At 37.8% G+C, this 21,848-nt stretch overlaps 1 protein-coding gene across 2 annotated transcripts in view; it reads left to right on the forward strand.

The window, feature by feature from the left end:
* LOC114666821 (tandem C2 domains nuclear protein) overlaps positions 1 to 21,848 on the forward strand; it is a 65,199-nt gene that overhangs the window by 17,733 nt on the left and 25,618 nt on the right. For both annotated transcript variants that reach the window (XM_028821833.2, XM_028821834.2), the window contains exons 4-6: positions 1,072 to 1,239; positions 9,801 to 9,889; positions 12,717 to 12,792. In XM_028821833.2, the coding sequence (XP_028677666.1) occupies positions 1,072 to 1,239; positions 9,801 to 9,889; positions 12,717 to 12,792 (333 nt within the window). The remainder of the gene's footprint in view (positions 1 to 1,071; positions 1,240 to 9,800; positions 9,890 to 12,716; positions 12,793 to 21,848) is intronic.

Here is a 21,848-nt window from a genome sequence, read left to right on the forward strand (position 1 = left end):
TACAAGAGATAACGAGCATTCTTATTGTTATGAGTACAAAAGTACCAATACTTACATTTTGTAACAATGTACAATGCAATTGTACAGTATACTGTTCTGTACATTTCTGCCTAGAGGACAGTTGCACTTCTACCCCTTTTGCATCTTAAGCCACCATAAAACTGTATGCAAAGGCTACAACTGTAAGCTAGAAAGAGTTTATTTTGATCAAACATTAGGTCCCTCATACACAGAGACTTGTAACAGTATGATTATACCATATAATTTTCTAAGCATAGTGAAAATGTGTAGCTGAATAGATTATGTGAATCAAAATCTTTTTGCTGTTCACCCCTACTTGCTTTGTCTCTAGTGCCAATGTTCCTCTAGTATTCAACATACCACAAGGTCATGCAACAGTCACTGTATACTTTATTTGTGAAACACTGTGTTCTAAAGGGTGTGCAAATACAGTATTTATTATATTGACTTTCAAGCAGTACTGGTGATAGTAGTCCCCCATGGCATAGTGTACACTGACTAGGAATAAGGGTGCTTAACAAAAAAGGACCTGCTCTGTGAAGTAAGACATTATAACAGGTCGCTAAAGTCAACAACATAGAGTTGTTCTGACCACACACTGTTACGGGAATGGATTCATTTATTTATGTGTTCTAATTAAACCTTTCTTTCTTTCTTTCTTTCTTTCTTTCTTTCTTTCTTTCTTTCTTTCTTTCTTTCTTTCTTTCTTTCTTTACTTTTATGTATTAAAGTAAATTGTAATGCTCCTCTTATTTGTCTCCAACTGTGCACATACAAATGGTGACAATTTAATTAGGAAGCAAAATATTGAAAGGCCACCCTCTAAAAATGCAGGGCACACAAACATTGATTTTGTTCCCTATGAATTCCTGTTATTTTTGGAATAACAGGAAATAGCTGTTTTTGTTGAAAAATTACTTCAAACTTAACTTTGTAAGACATCTATTATGAGGCATCTTTGTAAAGCATATCTTTTGTGCCAAATGACCCACTTCTTTGGATTTTTTATTTAAACTGTGAACATTTATGTTTTGCTTTCTTTATGTGCAGGTCCAGCACGGAGTATGTTCAGTGACAGAAAGGCTGAGTTGACTACACAGAGTCAGCTGAACCATGACTTTGATGTTGTTTACCACCCAAGCTACATGATGCAGCACATATCTCCAGGAACAATCAAACGCTTACAAAACGAAAAGGGACTTGGCACCTATGGGTCAGGTAATAATTGTCTGCTGCTACCTTATTGCTTCTATGTCAGGCATCTATTACAACAGCAGCTAGTTGGCCTGTTGGCAGCATCTGTTCCTTTCTCCACTGTTTGCAAACTTTGGAATCCTTATATTGTCATTTCATTTTATTTCCTCTTGAACAAATCTCTTTATCTCATGTCCTTCATAGCCATCTGTGCTTTTGTTCCTCATTCCCAAAACACTTAAGTCTGTTTCTTTACAACACATAACCCATCCATAGCAGTACAGTTACTCAGTTCTACAGCTGTCTTAATCTGCCAAAGTAAACCTCCACACATTTTTGCTTAAACATTCTCATCCCAGTTTCTTTTATGTTTTTTCATGTACTTTCTCATATTTACAATTTTTAAAGGACCTCAGAGTATTGAATTTGTTTGATCAGAAGTGCCGTACATTGGGGCTCAGATGGTTAGCATGCTTATTTAGCAAGGTTTCATAAGCAGGGCTTTGACTGCATGTCTATGCAGTTCTTGAAACAGGCATTTTTAGAGTCTTTGCCATTTTTGTCTAATCACCTTCTTTACTGACACTGTTTATATAATATGGAAATTATAGTTACTGGATTCCAGACAGGCCTTATTATTACATTCAGGCATCTGCAGATCTGCCTGTTTATGCTTGCTATGGCTCTTTGAAGATAGTAAATCAAGAGATGAACACTCCAGATGGTATGCCTGCCCATCATGCAGTACATATCGGTGTTATGGCAAGGCCTGATAAATACAAACACTGTACACTGTATAGCTTCAGAATTTGTTTTGTTCTTTATTCTCAAATGCATTATAGACTCATTTTGGGAAAAGGTGTTGTCCTTCTGTGTATAAGTAGTTTCCAGTATAAGGTAGCAAGACATCTTTATTTTAATTTATTAAATCTTTATAAACCTATAAATGATCATTTCTTAATGTCACGTAAAATCACACAAGACACTTTAGATCTATTAGCAATTTTTACTTTAAATCATACACAATATTGTAATTAAATTGTGAATAAACATCAGTCCTGCTCTGGCTTAGAGCAAGATTGCTAGTGGCTTTTTAAGGTTTTGTTACAGTTGTATTGATAGCTGTGAAAAGTATACACCTGTAAACCTTAAGTGCACCAAATATTTGTCATCTACTATACCAATTTTCCTGTATCATGTTTAGATGATACTCCAAATATTTGAAGTTGGGCAGCGCAGTATGTCTGCTGCCTCATAGCTCCAGAAGAATGGATTTGAATACTGTCTCTGTCCTTGTGGAGTTTGTACCTTCTCTCTTTATGTCTGTGGGTTTTTCACTGGGCGCTGTGGTTTTCCACTGAATTTTCAAATCTCAAATCCATGTAGGTTATGTTAATCCGGTGACTTTAGTTTTATTGTTATTAATGAAAGTGGGCATGGGTGCATGTGTGCTCTGAAGTCAGATGGCATTCTGTTTAGGGTTGCTTACGTCTATTGCTGCCAGTTGATGCTCTGACTATCTGTGGCACTAATGTGGATTTAGAAAAATCAATAAATGGATGCATTTGTCCATAATATACAAGGTGTGTTCAATACGTTATCTACCTTAGTAGGAAAGAAAAGAGATTTCAGAAAATTTTTGTTTTATTTTTCAATATAGTCCCCTGATTGGTCCATATACTTCATCCACTTTTCTGCAATAACTAACCCCTTTGAAAAAAAATCTTCTGTTTGACCTTCATACCAGGATGTCACAGCTGCCTTGACATCTTCATCACTTGAAAACCGCTGTCCAGAGAAAGATTTCTTCAAAACTCGGAACAGGAAATAATCTGAGGGAGCCAGGTCAGGACTGTAGGGTGGAAGGTTCAGCTGCTGGATCCCACATTCTTGGATGGCAGCTTGTGCTTGACGTGACAAGTGAACCGGCGGGCGCATTGTCGTGAAGAAGCTTATTTGTTTTTCACGAGGACTCTCCTGACATCCTGTCTCTTGGAATGTTAGACTCACACTGAGCCACAACTCTGCATGAGAAAGTCACAACAAGCCCAGACTTGTTTCAACATGCTTACTACTTTCTTTCATACACAGGTAGATAAATTATTGAAAACAACCTTGTAGTTTTATGCAATAGCTTTTTTACAATAACTTAATAAAGCAAATTCTATATATATAAAATCCAACATCTGTCTGTCTGTCTATATGTCTGTCCGCTTTTCACGAGATAACTACTTAACAGATTTATTTCTATAACAACAGATTTATTCTATAATTTGCTTCAATATTCCGGTTCATTTTGTGACTTCTCTCATCGTGCTAAGTATCATAGTTTGCTTGCAGGAGTGATTTATTTGCGCTAATCTGAGACAGATGCTGCGGGCCGAAGGGAGTGGGAAGCGTGACGTCAGGAGTGGGGAACCGGACTGGGCCCTACTCACTCAAGCGCAAGACGCCGTTCGAGTCAGTCTACCTCTCGCCACTTGTTGAAGCATACCTCCCCACCACTAGCTAGCGATACCTGTTTGTTCAATGATTTTTAAAGTTTGTCCTTTTTCCATGCTTCATGGGCGGAGTCGCAGGGGACAGCTAGCATTTTGTAAGAAGTCATTGGCTTGAGGTTAATCTCTGTTAATTAAATTAGGTAGATACAAAAACAAAATAACTGTGTTAACACATACAATGTATACATGGAGGAATTATTCAGTCCAACAGGTGCACATGCTCCCTGGAAATGTGTTCTTTTATAATTTCAGCTCATATGTGACCCTATACATATCCCTTTCCAATAACTGTGACGGAGATATTAAAGCGAGAAATATGGTATTAAATAAGAACACATTAAACTTGCTTTAAAATGCAGCTTTCACTACTAATATTTATTGCAGTGTATAAGTGTATAAGGCGGAGTGGTGGCTCTGAGGCTAAGGATCTGTGCTGGTATCCTGAAGGTTGCCGGTTTGAATCCCCGTCACTGTCAAAAGAGATCGTACTCTGCTGGGCCCTTGAGCAAGACCCTTAACCTGTAATTGTTCCAGGGGCGCTGTACAATGGCTGAACCTGCGCTCTGACCCCAGGGGGTATGTGAAAACTAATAAATTCCTAATATAAGAAATTGTATAAGGTGAAATAAAGAACAAAAAAAAAAAAGATATACTTATAGTACATATAGCTGAAGAGAAGCCATGGTACAATACAATTATATTACAGTTCTTTAGTGGGCTCTATGATGATTGTATGCACATCTTTGGAGTAGCTATGGGCATTTCTTTTAGATGTGTACCTGATTTGGATGACTTCTATTTGTGGAAACTGGTTCAATGAGGCTTTGCCAGATTTTATATATTCATTCAAAAAGTAGCCATAAACACCTACTGACCTGTATTTTGCATGAATTAAGTTGGTTTTTCTATCAGTTTAGCATATTGAGTGACCTAGTGGCATATTCTTTTGACCAGTGCTCTGTATGGGTTAGTCCCCCTTCCACCAGTATGGCACATTCTTTAATTTTCTGACACTACTGGGCATAACCATCTTATGTCAAAATGGAACGTTGCCCCTGGTTTAAGCACTAAATTTTTTTTAAGGTCCCTTTTTACAGTCCTCACATTGTCACAGTTGCCAGGAAAAAGTCTTCATCTTTGAGCAAGTCCTTTTTATGCACTGGAGTACACTATCTTGCAGAAAAGTATGTATGTATTCTAAATATAAGTATACAGTGGTGTGAAAAACTATTTGCCCCCTTCCTGATTTCTTATTCTTTTGCATGTTTGTCACACAAAATGTTTCTGATCATCAAACACATTTAACCATTAGTCAAATATAACACAAGTAAACACAAAATGCAGTTTGTAAATGGTGGTTTTTATTATTTAGGGAGAAAAAAAAATCCAAACCTACATGGCCCTGTGTGAAAAAGTAATTGCCCCCTGAACCTAATAACTGGTTGGGCCACCCTTAGCAGCAATAACTGCAATCAAGCGTTTGCGATAACTTGCAATGAGTCTTTTACAGCGCTCTGGAGGAATTTTGGCCCACTCATCTTTGCAAAATTGTTGTAATTCAGCTTTATTTGAGGGTTTTCTAGCATGAACCGCCTTTTTAAGGTCATGCCATAGCATCTCAATTGGATTCAGGTCAGGACTTTGACTAGGCCACTCCAAAGTCTTCATTTTGTTTTTCTTCAGCCATTCAGAGGTGGATTTGCTGGTGTGTTTTGGGTCATTGTCCTGTTGCAGCACCCAAGATCGCTTCAGCTTGAGCAGGATTTTTTGGTAGACAGTAGAATTCATGGTTCCATCTATCACAGCAAGCCTTCCAGGTCCTGAAGCAGCAAAACAACCCCAGACCATCACACTACCACCACCATATTTTACTGTTGGTATGATGTTCTTTTTCTGAAATGCTGTGTTCCTTTTACGCCAGATGTAACGGGACATTTGCCTTCCAAAAAGTTCAACTTTTGACTCATCAGTCCACAAGGTATTTTCCCAAAAGTCTTGGCAATCATTGAGATGTTTCTTAGCAAAATTGAGACGAGCCCTAATGTTCTTTTTGCTTAACAGTGGTTTGCGTCTTGGAAATCTGCCATGCAGGCCGTTTTTGCCCAGTCTCTTTCTTATGGTGGAGTCGTGAACACTGACCTTAATTGAGGCAAGTGAGGCCTGCAGTTCTTTAGACGTTGTCCTGGGGTCTTTTGTGACCTCTCGGATGAGTCGTCTCTGCGCTCTTGGGGTAATTTTGGTCGGCCAGCCACTCCTGGGAAGGTTCACCACTGTTCCATGTTTTTGCCATTTGTGGATAATGGCTCTCACTGTGGTTCGCTGGAGTCCCAAAGCTTTAGAAATGGCTTTATAACCTTTACCAGACTGATAGATCTCAATTACTTCTGTTCTCATTTGTTCCTGAATTTCTTTGGATCTTGGCATGATGTCTAGCTTTTGAGGTGCTTTTGGTCTACTTCTCTGTGTCAGGCAGCTCCTATTTAAGTGATTTCTTGATTGAAACAGGTGTGGCAGTAATCAGGCCTGGGGGTGGCTACGGAAATTGAACTCAGGTGTGATACACCACAGTTAGGTTATTTTTTAACAAGGGGGCAATTACTTTTTCACACAGGGCCATGTAGGTTTGGATTTTTTTTCTCCCTAAATAATAAACACCATCATTTAAAAACTGCATTTTGTGTTTACTTGTGTTATATTTGACTAATGGTTAAATGTGTTTGATGATCAGAAACATTTTGTGTGACAAACATGCAAAAGAATAAGAAATCAGGAAGGGGGCAAATAGTTTTTCACACCACTGTATTTGCACATAATCTATATTACAGATCAAGTATTACATTGATCACAAGTGCCTTTTCAACTCTGGTTACAACCGTATATACTGCAGATTTTAAATGTTAATTTAACATAGTGTTATTTTGATGTGTAGTACCCAATGATACAAGCTTTGGTACATACCCAGGATTAAAGTAAGCTTTAACTTTTTTTGTGAATTATGGGTACATTATACAGTGGTGTCATGATCAGCATCGCTGTTTCAGAGCTCCAGAAACCTGGTTTATGTTTCCCTGCCTATAAATTTCTCTCTTCATGGTCCTTCACTCACTCTGGTTTCCTCTCACGATTTTAAAGATGTGTATGTTAAGTTAATAAAGGACTCTGAATTAACCAAATGTTACTGTTTATATGTATATGTGTTTGCGTGTGGATGGTCCCTGGAGCTCATCCAGTTCATTGTAACTATGTAATGGAAACAGTACCTTTATAAAATCAGTGAGTGGCTCCTAATTATATTTCAGGATGTTATGTTTCACATCATTGTGCAACTGTTGCACAATCCACAGCCTTGCCGTGATGAGTGTGGAGGTGGAAAAACAAATGAAATAGATGTCTGAGTTATTTTTCATCGCAGATTTCATGCTGTTGCTAATCAAATTTCTGCTAACACAAGTATCAATAAGGGCTTCTGCTCTACAAACACTACAAGAGATTTTGCTGAACACTGCTGAAAACGATAAGCTCTAATCTTTTTAAAAAAGGCTTTTTTTTCCTCATATTATTTTCAAATGCTACCTGTGCTGATAAAATCTTTCCATGAGTATTTTTTGGTAACACTCTTGCCCTTTCCTATTGGGCAAGTTGTAGTAGTCCTGAAGTACTCGATAAGCTGAGGCAGGAACTCAAGCTGGAAGTGTGGGCGGCAGCTGGCAGGTCGCAAAAAAAATCATTAGTTCGATACTTTAAACCAGAACTTGGTAAATATTAATTTGTTTGCTAATGTTATTCCTTTTGATTACTCTAATGGAACTATGATTAATGTCTGAATGCACTTGAGTGAATGTAAACTCTAGGATACAGAGCAGTTGATTCAAAAAAGAATGGCATTTCAGTTAATAGTTTGATTGCACTAAACAAATGTGCTATGTTGGCACAGTAGAAAAATGTCAGTTTACAAAACAAATAATACCAAACAAAATACTCCCATTTATATGGTTTGAGTGCACTGGGGCAATGTGCTCTATTTGTACATATTAAAACTAGAAGACACAGAACAGGATGGGAGAAATATTAATTTACTAATGGATTAATGGACAGGGGCGGCACGGTGGCGCAGTGGTAGCGCTGTTGCCTTGCAGTTAGGAGACCCAGGTTCGTTTCCCGGGTCCGCCCTGCGTGGAGTTTGCATGTTCTCCCCGTGTCTGCGTGGGTTTCCTCTGGGCGCTCCGGTTTTCTCCCACAGTCCAAACACATGCAGGTTAGGTGGATTGGCGATTCTAAATTGGCCCTAGTGTGTGCTGGGTGTGTTTGTGTGTGTCCTGCGGTGGGTTGGCACCCTGCCCGGGATTGGTTCCCTGCCTTGTGCCCTGTGTTGGCTGGGATTGGCTCCAGCAGACCCCCGTGATCCTGTGTTCGGATTCAGCGGGTTGGAAAATGGATGGATGGATGGATTAATGGACAAATATAGAGTGCTGGAAAATGTGTAAGTGAAGGATGCAGAACAAAATTAATTCCTGGTTAATACTTTGATTTCACTGAATTTGCAATGTTGGCACATGAATAAGTTTTCAATTTACAAGACAAGTACAGAACAAAATAGAGCCATGCTTAAAGGCTGATTACACAGGGCAATGTTCCATGCAGTCATTCTGTATGTGTAAGCTGTAGGATACAGAAGAGAATAGGATCTAGATGAGTGGTTCACTTGCAGTGAATGAATATGCTGTCCTGGCACATGGGTAAATGTTTAGCATATGATACAGAACAGATGTATTTACTAGACAGGCAACAAGCTCATTTGTATCCTTCTTCAAAAGCAGAGGAGAGTCTAGTGCAGACACAGTACTCTTAGTGAGTATTGTATGTGGATCTGTTGTGTAGCTTCGTCAGTCTTGGGTCATAAAGGAATACATATAATACTCTTAGTATGTTGGCAACAACTTATTTTTAATTTACACTCAAACACTTGAAGGTTGCCATGTATCTTAGCCACTGAACTGCCCCCACCAAATTATGTTACTCTGGTGCAAAACTGTGTAATTGTTATCTTTATGAATAACTGAACTGTTACGTGAAAAATCAGAGGTGCCCTATTAGTATACAGTATGAAGCTTCTCATTGACACTGCTGTTTGCTTTTAGATTTGAAAAGCTTTTTTGTTTTATTCAGGTGGGCACTACAATTAACAATTTGTCCTCATTCAGATCAGATTCCTGAAGGAAAATGCATCAAAGAAATACTGAGTGACTAATGAAGGACTACCATGGGTGCAGGGTGTGGTTTCTTAATGATTAGTTTTTAATGTACGTCACAATGATTAGCTATTTTTGTTTTTCAAAAACACTTTTCCTCTGAAATGAAGTAGACCACAGCTTTCAGTTAAATTCAGTTCAATTCAATTTCAATTTATACTTATAAATATGTTTGACAACAGGGTTTTTACAGAGAGATCAACACCACATTAAAAACACTGATAACAGTAGCTCATCCATAACACATAAATTGTACAAATGAATAATATATAGTAGTGAGCATAATAATTGTAATGTCAAATCAGCTCTCTTGAAAGTAAACCAGCTTTTAGGCTTATCCAATGATTGTAAAGAATGACGAACATTTGGCCCCACAAGTCAAACCTGTAGCTGTTTATTAAAGTAAAACTTATGAAGAAGATAAATAGTAGCTGGGATGAAGGAGTGTTTTAACTCACGAAAAGCTGAATCTGTGACCTGATGGTAACAACTGGAATAGTAAATGTAGTGGGTGAGTTCTGTTTGAGAGAACCCACAGTTCTTTTTGGAATACATGATTTAACTTTCACAACCTTATTATTTTATAATTTGATTTATACTGTATTATTTTTGTTGCTAACTTTAGGATATCCAAATCAAGTCAGCAGAACCTAAGTTAAAAACATGCTAAATACAAGATCATGTTTTTAAGCTCTAAATTCTGTCTATAGGTGTGTATTTTTTATTTGTATGTACCTGAGTTGATTTTTCAGGCTGTAAAGAAATTATGTCAGTATCCACTGAAGCATTTTGGTTATATTATCGTTCATTTTTATATTCTTTAATTTATCCGTAGTATGGGACCAGAAAGGCGGCAAGCAAGTAAACCATGCTGGTCTAACATGTTCTGTGTTTGATCTTGCTTCCCAACGGCCCCACTTTCAGGTGAGCTCTAAATAACTCCAGCTTTGCTTTTCTGTGCTTTAGTATGCATTTACTAATATCTGTATTTCCTGTGAAGGCTTTAGCAATGTTGAACTTGCAGCTCAGTATGTATTACGTCACAAATGTAAATGATTTGATTTGAAATCAGCAGGACTGAACAAACTCTGTAAAAACACACATCCAAGCTTTGATAACGTCCTCAATGCTTTAAATAAGGAAGCTGGCAACAAAAAAAAAGGAGGACTGGGAAAAAAATTCTAGAAACTGGAAGTCTTCTGCTTTCCCCATTTTTTACTCATTACAGAACAAAGCAATATACTTGTAATAACTGTGTTTGTAGTTGGTGCTCTGATTGTTCTTTTTGTGCTCAGTGTTATTTAAATATAGCATATGAGTTGCTGAAGAGCAAGCAAATATATTTAAACAAAGCCACATTAATATTTATAAAATACATAGTTGCATTCATTTTTTGACCTACAGATTTGTGTCCATAGACAACACCATTGAAGCATATGTAAAGGTGACACATTTCATTTCATCACTGGACAGAAATGTGAAACCTATTGTGGTTTTATCATTCTTGTCTTTCCACTGCATTTACAGTGGATATAGAAAGTATTCAGACCGCTTCACTTCTTTCACATTTTGCTGTGTTACAGCTTTGTGCTAAACTCCTTTAAGTTATTTTTTTCCCCACATCAAGCAGTATTAAGTGCTCAAGAATACTAAAACAAAAGCGGGATTTTAGAAATTCTTACGTATTTCTAACAAAAACAAAAAATAAAACTGAAATATCTCACTGACATGTGTATTCAGACCCTTTACTCTGTACTTAGTTGAAGGACCTTTGGCAGTGATTACAGCCTAGATTCTTCTTGGGTATGTCACAATAAGCTTCGGGCACCAGTATTTGGGGATTTTCTGCCATTCTTCTCTGCAGATCCTCTCAAGCTCTGTCAGCTTGCCTGGAGACCATCAGTGGATAGCTGTTTTTAGGTCTTTCCAGAGATGTTTGATTGGGTTCAAGTCTAGACTATGGCTGGGCCACTCATGGACATTCCTAGAGTTTTCTCTAAGCCACTCTTATGTTGTCTTTGCATTGTGCTGTTGTAAGGTGAACTTTTGGCTCAGTCTGAGGTCCAGATAACTATGGATTAGGTTTTCACTAAGGAAATCTCTGTACTTTGCTTTGCTCATCTTTCCCTCAAGCCTGTCTAGTGTCCTTGTTCCTGCCACTAAAAAACAACTCCAGAAAATGATGCTGCCAACGCCATGCTTCACCACTGGAATGGTACTGCACAGATGATGAGCGGTGCCTGGTTTCTTCCAAACATAGGGCTAATCTTTGTTTCATCAGAACAGAGAATCTTGGTTTTCCACAGTCTGAAAGTTGTTTAGGTGCCTTTTTGGAAGCTCCAAACAGACTTCCATGTGCCTTTTACTGAGGAGAGTCTTCTTTCTTACCACTCAGCCATACAGCCCAGATCACTGGAGTGATGGAATGATTGTTGCCCTTCTAGAAGTTTCTTCCATCTTCACACAGGTTCTCTGTAGCACCGCCAGAGTAACTGTCTGGTCCTTGGTCACCTCTGTTACCATGGACATTCTCCCAGTATTGCTCAGCTTGACTGGGTGGTGCACTCCAAGTAGAGTCAAAATCATTCCAAACTTCTTCCTTCTAAGAATTATTGAGGACGCTGTGCTTTTGAGACCCTTCAGTGCTGCAGGATTTTTTTGTAGCCTTCCCCAGGTCTGTGCCACAGTACTATCCTGTCTCTACATTCTGCAGACAATTCCTTTGACCTCATGGCTTAGCTATGGAACCTTCCATAGGCAGGTGGGTGCCTTTTCGAATCATGTTTGTGTACAAACATCTCATTGATGATCAATAGAATGGGGTACACCTGAGCCAAAGCAAAGGCTCTGAATGCTTTTGTCAATGTAATATTTTTACTTTTTTATTTTTAAGAAATTTGTCAAAATGTTAAAATCCTTCTTTCACTTTGTCATCTGAGTGTTGCTTGAGGTGGCCAGAAAATGAATCTAAATGATTTTAACAGACGATTGCAGCATAATAAAAAATGAAAAAACGTGAAGGAGTCTAAAAACTTTCTGAATCCACTGTATTGTCAAAGTCACATGAAAAACAAGCAAATCCGAGACATACTTATGCATACTTATCTCAGTTCAGTGTTTTGAAAACTGCTCCATTTTCTGATGGTAGATCATGATATGGGGATTACAGCTGGAAATTTAATGAAACTCAATATCTTCCATCAAACTGCAGGTAGTGTGGACAGGCCTCCCTTTATGTAGCAGCACATCGCTACCTCTAAACAAGAGTTACTTTATTCATTGTAATACATCTATTCGGGTAAAGTAAATGTATGCATAGGTTAACTGTTACCTTTTCTTAATTTCTTTTATAAATGGGAGGTATCAAGTTGGTGAATTTTGTATTAAGTGGGTGCTGCCATTTCAATTTCAGCTATATAAAGGTAGACTGCTGAGATGAGAGCCATTTTCTGCAGGTCAAATCTTTTTTCCTTTTGTATTTGATTAATGGCAGCAGAATACACAAGAATACTTTCTAACCTAGAAATTGATAGACAGTTTACTGAGAGCAGACTTATTCAAACTAAAATATTTATTTTAAGATTCAAAGGCTTTTTTTATTGCCACAGTACTACTGTTGTCAAAGGTTTTTACAAATGGAAAGCAAATAGCAGTAGATTTATTTTTATAACTGCTTGAAGAAGATTGGGTTGTTGTTCACAGCAGGGTGATTTTATCTCTCTGAGTGTCTCTTCTTTTTTGTATTTCTCAGCGCTATGATTCAGTGTCCAGTGTTCAAAGTAGTGCATCCTCAAAGAGGGATTCCCAAGGCAGCAATCGAAGCCTAGGTAACAATTTGTTGCTGTTTCCTGTTCTTAATCTGGCTCTTTCCTGTCTGCTTGACAACATTTTTCTTTTTGCAACAGAGGGATCAGTAGTGTTTCTTTCTTAAATTCTTATTCTCTAGGGCTCTTAGAATGACTGAGCTTTATTTTTTATTCACCTAAATAAGACATTGAGACTTAATTTTTTATATTATCTAAATACAGTACTTTGTATAGAAGATACACTAATATATGAATATATATAATTTATTATATTATGTATTATAAGTATAAATATATATTATGTTATATAAATATATTAAATTTATGTAAAATATATTATATTATATATTTATGGTCTTTTTACCATTTTAGTAAAAATGAGCATGATTCTTATGGATTCCTGCTGTCTATTTCTACATATTTTTTCCACTGATATTGTGGGCTCTCTTTTTTCTCAGTGACAACAAACAAAAACTAAACTTAATGTCATGAATTAATGGCTACTTATCTTGACTGGTTTGCTTACGTATTTTGTTGCAAGACCAGCTCTGTTTCTTAATTTACCTTTGGTTCATGTCAAATGTTGGCAGGCCATGTTCTGCATGGGGAGTGGTGGCAGGTTATAATTCCATTTCATTTATTAACTAGCTGTGCTACCTGTCTAAGATGGGTTAAAGTAATCAACATGGACCTCAGCGTTAATGTTTGCAGTGCAGCATGCAATGCATAGGTCACTGTTATAGGCTGTTTGGTGTGGGATTAGGAAAAGCAGTGTTAATGTTTGTGATGCGTCATCTGTTGGAGTGACAAATGCAATGCATTTTATTAATAAAAATGCTTGTGATCCGGCATCTTTTGGAATGACAAAGACAAAGCAACTGGACTGACCCACAGACAGACAAACAGACACGTATGCCATTATTAAGGTGGATTAGAAGTCACTTCTTGTGTTCATCTTTATGTTTTTTAATAAGATAACTTGTACAGCTTGTTGCCATTCTCTTCTATTTACAATTTGTATTTGTGATTTATTTTTACAACAAAAGTGTTGTGTACTGGAGTGGCTTAATAACTCTCAACACCTTATTTTTTTCTTAATATTTAAACATGTTATTTACAGTGAATGCTGTTAAAAAGGTATGGAGTCATCTAGAGTTAGCTGTTTAAAACTCACTGTGAATTGATTGCTTGTTAAGAAAAAAATGTAGAAATTAAAATTGTAGAATTTTAACAAGCAAGTAAACTAAAATAAAAAGAGAAATGAATCTTGTTTTAGTGTCCACTTCCATTATTGTGAGATTACTTAAAGATAATTCAAAAAAGAGCCTTTAAGATGTCATCATGCTATGTTGGTCAAAAAACTGAGATTTTTTTTTTGTTAATAACTGCCCATCCCCTTATTGAATAGATTAAAAAAAGAGTCACGAATTGTGGAGACATGCAGATTATATTGTGCTATAGAATATCAGTTGACATTTCTAAGGTATCATTTGAAGTAGTTTGAGCTGCTCTGTGTTAGATTCAATACTGAAGATTTTGGTAACTGTGCTTTACATCACCTTTCCTTTTTTATTCTGTGTATTATCTGGAATGATGTCAGCATTGAGATTTAATGTTGTGAAACTACTGCATTCAGATCAGGTCTGTGTTTGAGAAACAACATAATTGCCCCTCTAATCACTAGCTACCATGACAGCCTTCCGTGATACACCTGTGGAGGGGTGACATTACTCAGCTGATTCATATTATTTTTTTTTCCAATTTTACGATTACATCTTTTTATTGTTCTTCTCCGATCATGGAATGTTGAGGTCAAATTAGCCATAATGATGATATATCAGTTGTCACAAAAAAAGAAGTACTGTGCCATGAAAAATGTCAGTTGCCAAAATTTACCTAACAGATTTTATAATCCAAAGAAGCTTCCGAGATACCATGTGACAGTAAGATGTGATTAGTTATTGCAGCTCTTCTAACCCCTTCTCCCATACGTCACTGTGCCGTGTTTAGAAGTATCAGCTGTCAAGGCTGACCTTAAAGTGAGAACTGGAGCCACCATTGTGTACAGGATATTTTTCTAGGACACAAAGATCATGAATATTTTTTTTTAGAAGCACTGATTCATTTCAAAGGGTGTAGGTTGGCATAGAGGGGTGCAGCAGATAATGCTGCTACCTCGTGATTCCATGTTCTTAGCTTAAATCCCATGCCTAAATGCAGTCCAAGTAAATTTGTTCATTGTCCCTGTGTCTGCGTAGTTTTTCCTCCAGTTATTGTGGCCTTCCTCCCACTTCCACCAAAATTTGCATGTTAGGTTGACTGGCTAACTCCAAATTGTTTTTTCTGTTTGGTTGTGTGCACAAGTGGGGCTTTAATGGACCATACAGAGCTGTTTCATGCCTTGTGCCCAGTGCTACCAAGTTAGGCTACAGTTCCCCAAAACCCTCAGATGGATTAAGTGAGAAAATTATATTATGTTCTTAGTGTAGGGGCGCACTGGTTACCCACCTGCTCATTCTCTATGGAGTTCATTCCCTTTCCCCACATACACTTCCTTTTCAGGGTACTTTGAATGTGTTCAGGTAACTAATTGCCTCAGTATGTTTACTCTGCAAAGGCTTGTTGATTCTTACACAATTGCATCCTTCCTTATAACTGATGCTGCTGGTTTATGCCACGGATTTTCCAACCACTTTAATGGATAAAGCAAGTTTAGAAAGTGGTTGTGGAGATTTATATTATTAGGATAACATACACCAAGTTAAATAAAATAATATAGATTTATAGAATCATTATTGTCATGTGTACAGTGTAAACGTGAAATGCTTGGTTCCATGATTAGTCAATATAACCACTTTTTTTAGTAAAAGAGTATGGTGTGGAGTTTACATATTCTTTACAAGTGGTACCATGCACAGGGATTGTCCCTGCATTGCGACAGATGCTTGCTTGGATAGGCTTTAGCCTCCTCACGACCCTGCCCTGGATAAGCAAGTTAGGGAATGGATAGATGAATGGCCTTCCCATGTCTGTGTGGTTTTTCTCTGGGTACTCCAATTTTTCTCCCACTTCCATGCAGATGAGCAGGTTAGGCTAATTAGAAAATGTTATCAGACCCTGAATGAGTGTAAGTATGAGTGAGTGCAATTCACACTAAAACATGGCGCATGAACAGAAGTGGAAATGTGTGTACGCACAAAAAAATATAGAAGCACAACACTGTGCGTAAGCTAATTTCCACACACTTCCACTACATAAGTCCCACTCAGCGTGAAAAGTAATGCTCGTGCATGCTCCTGCTGCCCCACCCCAAGTCCTCCCATAATTCAAATCAAAATAAAATTCCCTTTCTATTCAGTGTTTGGTTAAAAGACAATGGCAAAAGCACAGGGAAAATAGAAGAATTTCAGCAAATACCAAGTGGAGACAAGGAAAAACATACTATTTAGTGGTATAAACAACAAAAAAAGTTGTTAGAGTGAAATAGAGTGGCTTAGAAACTTGAAAGTTCAAGTTCAGAAAGTCGCACAGTGCCCAAAATAAAAAAGAAGTGGTCAGATATCAAAGTTGCCGTGAAAAGGCAAGTCGTATCCCACCATCTGAGTGTGATATGAAAGCATACAGAGAGAGGAAAAAAACATGGACACAGTGGACAAAAAGGTTGAAATTTCCACTTTAATCACGTAGTTTCTTTTGTCATTAAAGTAGAATGTGATAAGCTTCATTTTAAAATCGTTTACTAGTATCTCAAATCCAATCGTAACTAAAGTAGCATGTTAAATTCTATGTGTTCATCAATGTACTCCATGTGTGTGGATCACTACGTGCTTCTTAAACTGGCTTTCTCTTCTGCCGACAGGACACAGAATACATTACATTCATGATATCAAAGGTCTCTGAACAATTTAAATACTAAGATGTATACTTGATATCATTTTTGTGATGATAGGGATTAAAGCGTGCATTAAACATGGGGGCAAGGTTGTGCTGTGGTAGCTACGAGCTGTCCCCCGTCCAGAGATTGTTCCTGCCTCCCACAAGATGCTTGCTGCGCTGCGCATGACCCTCGATAAAAAAATTGAATGCAACAATAATAATAATAATTCATTACATTTATATAGCGCTTTTCTCAGTACTCAAAGCGCTATCCACACAGGGAGGAACTGGGAAGCGAACCCACAATCTTCCACAGTCTCCTTACTGCAAAGCAGCAGCACTACCACTGCACCACCTGTGAGGACAATACTGTCCCTTTGAAGCGTAATAACCCCCAATTTATGTCATTCCTTTTCTTTCTCTACGTAACCAATCGCCTAACAATCAACTCTTTAATAAATGTCAAGCCATCTGTAAGCTTAGAATGCAGATTCTTCAAAACCTTTAAGGAACATTGAAATATCTTTGTAGTACATGTTTAATTATTACATCCATCCAGGGTCCCAGCAAGCATACAGCATGAGGCAGGAACAATCCCTGAATGGGGCACCAGTTTATCACTACCGCCGTCCACAGTGTCTACATGTTTAATTTTTAACAGTATACATTATTTAAATGAAGTTAAAAAATTATCTGTATAGTATAATATATAAACTTTACTGCATTTCACCTGACTCAGAAGGCATTCATCATCATCTGTAAAAACGCGCTCTCTTCTATTGAATTGAATTGAATTCCTTTATTTTTATTGTTTGGTAGAATGAGATTCAATATGCAAATCCTCCATAAACTTATCCTCTTTAGTAAAATCCCTTTGTGCGTCCAGGTGTCCGTGTGTGTGTGTCTTCTGGTGAAGTGCGCATGCGCGGGGCACGGTGCGATGCGCGATATTACTGTCAGAGTAAGTTAGAGGCGTTTTACGGAAATATGTACAAGACAGTATTACTGTCACAGAAAATTAAAGACACACAATACACGGCGGCAGCCCACGAGGAACGGTCAGCTCAGCAAGTAAACATCAACAAAAGAAAGGCTGAAAGAAAGAAAAATACGACCAACAAAAAGAATGAGGTCAAAGTCCCTTGCCATTTAATATGTTTATGCACTACTGTTCTAGCACCCGTTATTGTAACAGGCTAAATGACTAGTTTTCTTATAAAATGGTAAAATAACAACAACCACAATAATAATAATACGCTTAAAAACAATGAAAAATATACAATATGAAAGCATAAGTGGCTCAGGTTGTGCAGTATTACAACTGTAATGCATGTTTACAGTGAGGTAATTGTACTTATAAGTATAAGCAGTTCTACCAGGAGGAATTGATGGACTGATTGAGTGCGTTTAGAGCTCTTGGGATGGAACTGTTTTTGAACCGCGAGGTCCCTACAGGAAAGGCTCTGACGTGTTTGCTGAATGGGAGAAGTTCAAATAGACTGTGCATATGGCTGAATCAGAGTGTGCTGTAAATATTCTCCAGGGTAGATGCTGTACCCTGATAATTCTCTCCGCTCTTGACACAATCTGCCATAGAGCTTTCCAATCAGCTGCTGGGTTAAAATACTCTGAGTGGTGCACTGAAAGTAACAATGTTAAAGCAGCTTTGGTATTTGGAATAGTTTGGCCATTCCGTGCACCATTATATGGTTACAGGTTGATTACAATCAGATGCCTTAAACTAAAAATGATAAGTGGTTAATTTCAGTGTATTTGATAAAGCCGCGTCAGGGACATGAATCTAAAAAATAAAGGGAAACCACACAGGAACAGTAGCACTGCTTTGACTCTGGGTGCCGCCAGTTTGCAAAACCAAGCTGAAAAATGGCGTACACAATGGTCTGAGCTAGCGTGAGAATGTGTATGGCTTTAAGCCAAATTTAGTCTTCATAATTCGCGATGTGAGCATGGAAACGGGCGTATGCAGTATATTATGCAGTGTGTACGCACTGTTTATATATGAGGCCCCTGGACTGGACAGGTGCTCTGTCCAGAGCTGGCTCCTGCCTTGCCCCCAGTGTTTAAAGGAAAGGTTTGCACCCACATGACCCTGACCTGTGTTCAGTAGATTTGAAAGTATTATTCTGTTATAAAAATATGAATATACTATGAATTAAGAGACATTATGTTTAAACTAGTCATTTAGCCCGTTACAATAACGGGCGCTAGAACAGTAGTGCATAAACATTAGTAGGAACAGTCTATATTAAATGGCAAGGGACTTTGACCTCATTCTTTTTGTTGGTCGTATTTTTCTTTCTTTCAGTCTTTCTTTTGTTGATGTTTACTTGCTGAGCTGACCGTTCTTCGTGGGCTGCCACCGTGTATTGTGTGTCTTTAATTTTCTGTGACAGTAATACTGTCTTGTACGGCTCTATTCAATAACGGCGCTCACAAAAAGGCGAGCTTCAAAAGGGCGACCTCAATTGAGCGCGGCGAATAAAGGCGTTCGTAGATAATTTAGTTCAAATGGCTCTGGAATATGTGAAGAGCAACAAAGGTGCAGATCTTTATTTATGCACGCCTTTATTCGCTGCGCCCAATTGAGGTTGCCCTTTTGAGGCTCGCCTTTTTGTGCGCTCCCTTATTGAAGGATGCCTGTGCGCACCCTTATTGAAGGATACCGTCTTGTACATCCGCTGGCTTGTATATCTGTAATATACCTTTAATTTTCTCTGGCGGTAATACAGGCGTGCGCATCGGTAATATGCCTTTAATCTCCTCTGACAGTAATACTGGCTTGTATGTGGCTGTAATATGTGTCACTGTATTGTGTACCTTTAATTTCCTCTCGCAGTAATACTGGTTTGTATTTCCGTAAAACGCCTCTAACTTTCTCTGACAGTAATATCGCGCATCGCACCGTGCCCCGCACATGCGCACTTCATCAGAAGACACCCACACATGGACACCTGGACGCACATAGGGATTTTATATATATAGATTATATAGTTTACTGTTGAGAATCCTTCTTTTAAACTATAAGCACCATATTAAAATAATGACAGAGTAGGTTTAGAAGCAGTGCAGAGGTTAGCAAACAAGTGCATTCATAGAATAAAGAGCATATCCTACACTCCTGTGGTGGGTTGGCGCCCTGCCCGGGATTGGTTCCCGCCTTGTGCCCTGTGTTGGCTGGGATTGGCTCCAGCAGACCCCTGTGACCCTGTGTTCGGATTCAGCGGGTTGGAAAATGGATGGATGGATCCTACACTCACAATCTAACGCTGCATAACCAACAAAAGGAACCAGGATGAGACTGATGGCCTGGTTCCATCTGTTTTTATCCCACGGGCAAAAATTATAAAGGAGGCATTAAGATTTTCATACTTGCTTGTATTTTAGATATGGAGGAAATTATTCCTATGGTTATTTTTTTTTTTGCTGCTTTTGTATACAATAGTTTTTGCTGTGCCTCAAAACTATTTTATACTGCACAAGATACCCGATTCTGACAAGTTCTTTGACCATATTTTCCACTTCACTGTACATTGCAGCCTCCAAGTCTTGTTGAACACTGTCAGAAAGTTCTTGTACTTTGTCTTCAGTCCAGTACATTTGTTAACTCAACTGTGCATGAAAAACGAGCAGTTTATAAAACAAAACAAATCCTAAATGGTTGAATAGTAAATCATGTACTTGACATGACTTGTGGAAATTGTGTTGAAAAAAATGTATTTTAAATGTATTGAAAAAGGAACAAAGTGTCATTTCTTAATGCAAAATATTATGAGGCTGTGAATAAATACCAAGTCTTGTAGTTCAAGTAGAGACCGTGGCAGCTTTTAAACGTGTCCAGAATTAACTACATATAACTGACTGAAGAGCATGATAAATCAAAGTTTCTAGTTCATCTCTGACATTGGTGGGGATGTCACCTCACTTTAAAGGACCTATACCAAAAGGCTCTACCACCCACAGTAGTTATGTTTGTCCTGGGAAATATTAAAAGTCCTATGACAATTGATTTGTGAGTTAATACAATACACTGGCATAATTTAATAATAACATTTTCTTTAGTACCAGCTCTGAAGTGATTACTAATCAAAAACTAAAAAGCATTGTGCATATTTGATTCTTTTAACAAGACTGATTGCTTCCCTACAATCAGAAGGGGGCTGTGATCAAGTATCCTGTGCGACTTCATGTGACACAGAATATTAGTAAATACTTTTGGTTAAATGAAAACCAAAATAGTTGGTATTCTCAAGTTTATTTTGATGCTGCTTTTGTTAACCACATTAATTGATCTTTATACTAATTTCCTGTCTTCTTTCTGGTGGCTTCTATTTCTAAAGGAAGTACAGTAATGTGGTTTGTCATAAAAAGTACACAAGGGCCCAACACTCAAAAAAAGCTGTAAAACATGCACACGATTTTTGTTGACTTATTAAATCAAGTAAAGTAGATTGACTGGTTTGCTTGCAAAACTCACTCCAACAAAATGATCTTCTGTTTACTCTTTGGCCTTGCTTGGCTTGGAAGCAATCCAAAGTAGGTCACTCACAATCGAAACGAAAAAGTCAATACAGTTAATTATATTTAACAGTATTCATAGGTTACACAATCATTGATCCACACATTTTGAAAGCTAACACTAAAGTATGAAATTGTTTTACATGAGGTCTGCATCTGACATAAAGAGTTATCAGTCCATTTTTGCACAGTGAAGACTGTAAACACAATCAATACGTGGAGGTTGTGGGCTTTTAAATTCTTTTATGAAGTTTACTTAGCAACTTTTGGCCTAGAAAAAAAACAGAACATTTAACTTTATTAAATGAAGAAAGCAAATAAAACAAGACCATTTTTATTATAAAACATTTAAATAATTATGTCCGTCTCTTATTTTAAAACAGTTGATGCACACACACAAAATCACCAGCTGTTATTAAAACATGTGAAAAAAACATTTTCATCCATCTCTTCATCCATTTTGTGATCCTGCTTTTTGTGGCACAGGGGACAATAGCCTAATCTAGAAGAAGTGGATACTATTTAGTAAACAACTAAGATGGCAATGTCATAACTCCAAGTCTAACACATGCTCACACTCCCAAAACTCACACCATTTAACCTAATATATTTTTGGCTTACGCTTTGTGGCCTGTTGAGGGGGCTTTGAAGCCATTCCGAACACT

The sequence above is a fragment of the Erpetoichthys calabaricus genome, chromosome 16 (assembly GCF_900747795.2).
Source record: "Erpetoichthys calabaricus chromosome 16, fErpCal1.3, whole genome shotgun sequence".
Lineage (NCBI taxonomy): Eukaryota > Metazoa > Chordata > Cladistia > Polypteriformes > Polypteridae > Erpetoichthys > Erpetoichthys calabaricus.